Source organism: Prosopis cineraria, unplaced genomic scaffold, assembly GCF_029017545.1.
Source record: "Prosopis cineraria cultivar Desert tree isolate PC_DT_omini unplaced genomic scaffold, ASM2901754v1 PC4, whole genome shotgun sequence".
Classification (NCBI taxonomy): domain Eukaryota; kingdom Viridiplantae; phylum Streptophyta; class Magnoliopsida; order Fabales; family Fabaceae; genus Prosopis; species Prosopis cineraria.
The window spans coordinates 38165630-38171926 of record NW_026555335.1 but is presented as its reverse complement, the minus strand read 5'-3'; the positions used below and the strand labels follow the sequence as shown (position 1 = coordinate 38171926).

The following is a 6297-nucleotide window of genomic DNA, read 5'->3' as shown; positions in this document are numbered from 1 at the left end:
CACGCAGTTTTTTACTCTATTTTTTTGGGGGTCAAAATTCAACACTCGAAGTACAAATTGAAACAAAATAATACATAAAATTAAAAAATAATTCGAAACAAAAAATAATCTTCATTTTAAAAGCATATATAATTAAATTAATTGAGCAATTAACAATAAGTATAACGACTAACGAGTTCATCTTCTCTCAAACACAACCGAGAAAACTCATCCAAGTCCAACTAGTGCGTGGCCGGTCATGTTAAAAGGGAGTGACCTCGAGTCGACGACATTTCAATTTGAACTCTCGCGCAAGCAGTTTCGACTTTCGAGACATTTTCGCGGCAAACTAGAGAGACGGCGATATCTTAGCAGAAGCGAAATGGTGCAGGTGTGCTTTATTCTGGACCTGCGGAGCTTGGCACCTCCATTGCTTAGAGACCTAAAGCAGGTGCTGCCAAAGAAACTGTTCTCTATTCTCCGTGTCTCTAGTGCTTTTCTGCTCGAACATTTCATAATTGATTTTACGAACAAAATCAATAGGATTGTATCTAACCGCATAAATTACAAACAATCTCTTGCTCTAATTGATTATTTATGATGGACTGGGTTTCAATTCTCAGTCACTGCTTCAACTTGCCAACTTGTACGCCGTTTCAAATTATTCCACATCGTCTAGTCCAAAATCGAACTCTCCTGCAGATAAGATCGGTCTGTGCTACGTCTTTAAAAATCGATTTTCTTCGTCTGACGAGGTATTGGTTCCGTTGTACAAGTTATTATCATTTTCTTTTATGAACATCCGATTCGGACATGAATTCGAAGCACACAATACATGGTTGCTGCGATTCGTATGAGCGATAGAGTGAATCTGCATGTAACGCAGCTGAAGATCGCCTATAGTCCCAGAGGAAACTTCAATCTGCGCGATTTCCACCATGCTGTTAACAGCTTGCCCTCCGATGCCTTCCTGCCTGATAATGACAACCATCACGGTGCGTTCTCTCTCTCGCCCCATATCTCTCTTGTTTGAAGAAACGCAATCGTTACTCGGTTGATCATTTTCAGATGTAATGCTTTCAACTGTTTTAAGTGATCGAGTGCTGTACTCCTGGCAAGGTAAAGATATTGAGAGAAAAGCGATAGTCGTAACTTCCTTCTTGCCTGAAGATGTAGACTCTACAATGCAAAAGTGCCTCATGGTGAGCTAGTGGTTACATGAACTAGGTTAAATGGTAACGGTAATAGTTCCTTTTGTATAGTAATCCAATGGCTGTTCTGTCTTTTTCCAGGATGCTGCAGAAAGATGTGTTTCGGTTGATTTTGCGGTATTTCAGCAGAAGTCAAGTCATCTAACTGATACGCGGGAAAACATTAACAACTTTCGTCGTTGCGTTTCTCATCTTGACAATTGCTCATTCCAGACTTACATTCCTGGTTAAGTACTCTGTCAACATTTTAACTCTGCTATTGCTAGAACTACTATATTTTTAGTACTATAATAAAAATAAAAGTGAAGATACAAGTCTCTTATTAAGGTGGTTAATTTTGAATCTAAAATTTCTGGAAAGCTTATAAAGGATTGCAGATTTCAGAGTAATGCACTGTCTGGTTAAAAGATGGCTTCAGGTTCTACAAGATGACACGGAGGAGACATTCCAAGCACGTCTTGTTTTTAAAGAAAATCTATTAGATTCAGTGAACCACATATTTTGCAACCTGTATGCGGCTGCCATTCCGATCAGCAATGGCTTTAGTCAATGCCAGGTAATATGGCACTTATAATACTCTTCTGTATCACCTAATCACTCCAATTTTTGGCCGATGTATCATTTTATTCATGTTCAAAAGTATCATATTTATGTTGGTTGTTTAAACTTAGGCACGCACGTAGCGCTTAAATAAATTTAGGCATAGTGTATAAATTTATTCAAGTGACTCACTTCTTTCCCTTCCAGAAACTGCCTCGAGTGATTCCTTTGATGGATGGAGATCTTCACCCAGATTCTTAGAATACTACCCTATCTTATAATAAATCTTTTATTTCCTTAAATGGACAAAACCACGGATATTGTTCTAGGAACTAACTACTAGACTATTGATATTCTCCGTATGGTATACAGTTAGCCTTAACTCTTCAGAACTACTTTATTCAGAGTGTATTTTGACGAGTGATATTATATTTTAGCTGACTTTTATGCTTGTTAGTTTATTAAACAGAATATGTGAAGGATGTACAATTGCTCTCAGGCTATAAAAGATGCAGGATCAGCATAACATTCAGTAAATATTTTTCTCATATTCAGATATATATCGCTTTGAAGCTATTGAGTATGCATATACTTGGAGCATTCCTCTGCTCGATTTTATTTCCATCAATCCAGAGGAAAATCCATTCCGAAGATTATACTCTGTTTTACTCTAGGCGGATTAAGGACAATATTCTTGTCACGTCTTCAATAAGATCAGGAGCTCTACATCCTAGTACTGGAAAGCTATAGCTAGAGCATAAGAGCAAAGATGTCTTCATAATCTCATAGAATCTACTGTAGATTTTGTATTAGTTACTTTCACTGTTAGCCTGATCTTAAAATAACTATGCCCTTTAATTGTCCCATATCATCTACCATGAAATCCCATTGAATTCAGCTGCTATATCAATTTGACTTTTTAATTGTAGAAAGGAGAAGCATTAATTATGGGAACTTTATAGACATGCAGATGTCATGGCATTCTGTTAGGAGATGCTGGAGCAGCCAAGTTCAACAGATTTTCTTGTCCAGTCACAGGCAGCAATCTGGAAGCATGTGATGTTGTCGAAAATTCTGTCAGGGTTGGGGACAATACAGTTCTGTTTCTTCCCTCATTCCATAGTTTCCTGAAGCTCCCACAAATTAATTCACGAATTGACATAACAGTTATCAGGAGGACAAGCTTGACTTCTGTTAATGAAGGTAAATATAGCTTTTGACATTTCATATACCACTTCAGCATCAAAGCATTATTCTACATGGATATGTATTTTTCTATTTTGATAAACTGCGATGTCAACTTTGAGCGCTTGATGAAGGAGCTTAGTTGGATAGACTGATTGAACAAGCACTTTGATCTTTCTAGCAATTAAAGTAATATAAAGTGTATAATATATATACATCCTATTTGGGGGAACTTCTGTCTGATTCACTGGAAAGGAGGAAAAGATCTTTTAATATGTGTTTCCACAAATTTATTCCTCTACTATGAAAATAAATGTGATGGTTTATATAATTTTGGCATTCCTAGTAGTTTTATTCCAAAGATCTTTCAATAAACTGTGACGCTTTATATAATCATGGTTTACCATCTATTCACCCTCAGGCAATGCCATTTTTTTCACTTTAATGCAGGTTTGATAATGGGGGCTTCCTTTGTCGTGATTCCAACCCCTTGTCTTGGGATTGAATCTACTTCAGACGATGTTGATCAGTCGGACTTGAATGCTCTAGGTGTGCGCTAATCCTCATTTCCCTCTGGAATTCCAATATAACAATGTGGCGTTACACTGGTGGCCTGACTTTGTTGTCCGAATTGTTCTTCTCTAATATTATACATTTGTCAGAAGTTCTTCTCAAGATATAAGTTTCTTCCATTATTTTAAGTAAAGCTATGACTTGACAGTTTTTCGAGGCCTTTCTAGTGTGCTGCACTCGATGGACCAAGGCTTGATATGCACCTCGAATAGTGATTTAGAAACATTGACAGAGGTTCCTTTCCGTTGCTATTATATTCTTCAGCCATCAGATAACGGGCCGATGCTGCTTAGGGTAATCAGCAGTTGCTCTTTTTTTGCTCTCAATAATCATTGTACTCGCAGATCCGTGTCATCTGTCCCTAATGATCTCTGTGCGAGCATATATGTCTGGCTTATAAATCCTGATGAAGTTTTGTCTTTTTTTAGATCCTTCTGACCAATGTGCATAAACATGCAGCGTCTTGCAGGTGCAGAAGAAGTATTACGAGTTCCTGATAATCGTTTAGTTAATTCATCTGTCAGTAAGGAAATCGAGAATTCTGTTGAAGCCTGTCTGTTGAAGGTTCGATTTAAACATTTCTGAGATGTATGTGTGTCTATCTACACACACACACACACATTTTCTCTGTTTTCCTTTCCTTTTTCAATGAAGTTCGATGCACACACATACTCCTGCAGTATACAATGTAATATTGACAGTATACCGCCAGTATCAATCGTGAAGTGTCTGTCACTAGCGCGAAATTGTACTCTGCCTCTTTTTTCCCTTTCATATTCTGCTGTGGGTTTCGTACGGGCGCACACGCACGACCTTATCTAGAAGAATGTTCGTTGTTCTGTGACCGAGTTTATGAATTTCACAGTGGGACCAAGGTCTTTGTTATTATCATAGTCCTGAACGGTGCATTTATCACTTTCATGCTTGTTGAATTTGAATTATGTTGGTATGTTTAAATGTGATTATGCTCCTAGGATTCTGTAACGATCAAAGGAAAGTTATGCATGCAGATTGATCTAACGCACTATGATCCCTTGCTGCACGAAAGAGGCTTTCATCAAAAGCTAAACTTTCTTGTCCGAGAAAGCTTACAGTTCGGGTTAGTGAGCTTCTCCATCCAGCTTGACACGTGCCAACGAAATGACAAATGAGCTTTAAAATGTACTTGAACATGAATGGGCTCTTAAAACAACTCGAGCATTTTCTTCTTAAAATAATAAATATGAGAATCAAAGGCCAGCACTTGCTAGCAAATGCTGCCCAGTATAACAATATGCTATCTTTTCTGTGGTTGGACATTTACTGCATTGTAAAGAATTGAACTTAAATTCTCCACTTTTCCGAAGAAAAGACGGTCTTATACGCAATTTTTTTTACACATTTGTATGGAGATTTATCATTATCAATCATTAGAGTCTAGTAAAAGCAGTTCCTCAACTAATACTCTCGGTTTCCTCTACATTTGATTGTAATCTATTTCAGGTCAACATTTCCTAAAGAGGGAGATGCAGCCGCTGAGCCAAGCTCAAGCGAAAAGCCTTCTTTAGAAGTGACCGAGAAACCAGAAACAATAATAGATGTGAATGGAAAAAGTTCGGAATTGGATCTTACAACCCAAGAAGATAACACCATCGCCTGTATTACAAAAGAATGGGAGCAGTTGGTCGTAAAAGAGGTCCCCAAGATTTATTCTCCATCTTGTATGTCCAAATCCAAGTTGGATCAAAAATGTGTTACGCCACGTGATTGTAATAGGCAGCTGGACAGAGAAACTTCGAGGATTCTAGAGAGATTGGAGGTTCCAAGACCACTGAAAGCAAAGTCGGTGTCTCCTGTTTCAAATGCAACCATGACGAATGCAAGCGTGCCCACGAAGAAACCTCTTATCCCATTTCAGCCAATTCAAGCTACAGAACCAGTCTCTATTGGCAGCCAGCTAATGAAGCCAAATTTCCAAAGACTGAAAAGGAAACATAAATGAAAAGAAGGCCGCTTGAATAAGTGATTCAGAAGTTGATGAGGTCAACATGCATTACTCTTTCGCTCTGTCAAATTTTATGCCTCAAATGATTTTCTAGACAAACCATGCGTCGGTCGCTGCACTCATGAATCTGATTCGGTAACAAGTGCAAAAATGCTTGACAATTTCAGTTCATTTGTCTACTAAAATTTACTAGTCTTTGATCTTCTACCCACAAGCTAAGGCTTCAAGTGCGTATTTTGATATTATTTTATTTGACAGGCTTTTCATGAATTATAAAAATATTATGGCTTTTAATTTACATGATGTTTCGTGGCTTTGTATTTAAAAAAAAATTAATAGTCTTAGCTTAAGTAAATTCTTTCTTGAGATAGATTAAAGTGTAGAAGCAGATATATTAAACAGATATGACTAATTAAATTAATTTTTAAAAAATTATATCTAGACAAATTTTATTAAAATAATTAATTTTCACTTAACTGACTTTTAGTTAACAGAAAATCAAACATCCAGTTGGTCTCGGAAGGGAGTTGAAACGCATCACACGTGCAAAGCATAGGGGTTATTTGTGGATAGAATAGAGGGTGATGTCAACACGTTTCTCTGTCTCTTCAGTATTGTCGGAAAAAAGCCGAAGAGGACAAGGGAATGCATTTGCCAATTGAAATCCACCAGAACATGGGAAGCTTTATATATGCATGCATGCACATGCATACATACAAGCACCTGATTAATTCGGGGGAGGGTTTGAAGGGGAGCGAAAGGAGGAACTGTTTGGATGAAAACATGGGAGGGGTTCAGTGCATTTTTTTTTTAATATATTTTGTT

The 6297-nt window shown here is 37.5% G+C and overlaps 1 protein-coding gene across 3 annotated transcripts; it reads left to right on the top strand.

Moving 5' to 3' along the window:
• Window positions 1-201: 201 nt before the first annotated feature.
• On the top strand, window positions 202-5664 carry LOC129309966 (uncharacterized). Of its 3 annotated transcripts, none has more exons than XM_054951762.1 (12): window positions 202-430; window positions 603-734; window positions 866-974; window positions 1105-1181; window positions 1272-1416; window positions 1568-1746; window positions 2693-2933; window positions 3366-3464; window positions 3637-3782; window positions 3948-4052; window positions 4499-4587; window positions 4971-5664. In XM_054951762.1, exons 1-12 carry the CDS (start codon window positions 239-241, stop codon window positions 5467-5469), a joined length of 2013 nt encoding a protein of 670 aa, XP_054807737.1. In that variant the 5' UTR covers window positions 202-238; the 3' UTR covers window positions 5470-5664. The 3 variants fall into 3 exon arrangements, with proteins under 3 accessions (XP_054807737.1, XP_054807736.1, XP_054807735.1); XM_054951761.1 differs by having other exon boundaries at window positions 1099-1181; XM_054951760.1 differs by having other exon boundaries at window positions 1048-1181.
• Window positions 5665-6297: the final 633 nt, after the last annotated feature.

Excerpts from the sequence above, each read along its gene's own strand:
- LOC129309966 (XM_054951760.1), top strand. The coding sequence starts at position 239 with ATGTTAAAAGGGAGTGACCTCGAGTCGACGACATTTCAATTTGAACTC. Across the intron at positions 1,182-1,271 it reads CAATGCAAAAGTGCCTCATG|GATGCTGCAGAAAGATGTGT; the intron begins GTGAGCTAGTGG and ends GTCTTTTTCCAG. Across the intron at positions 1,747-2,692 it reads ATGGCTTTAGTCAATGCCAG|ACATGCAGATGTCATGGCAT; the intron begins GTAATATGGCAC and ends GGAACTTTATAG.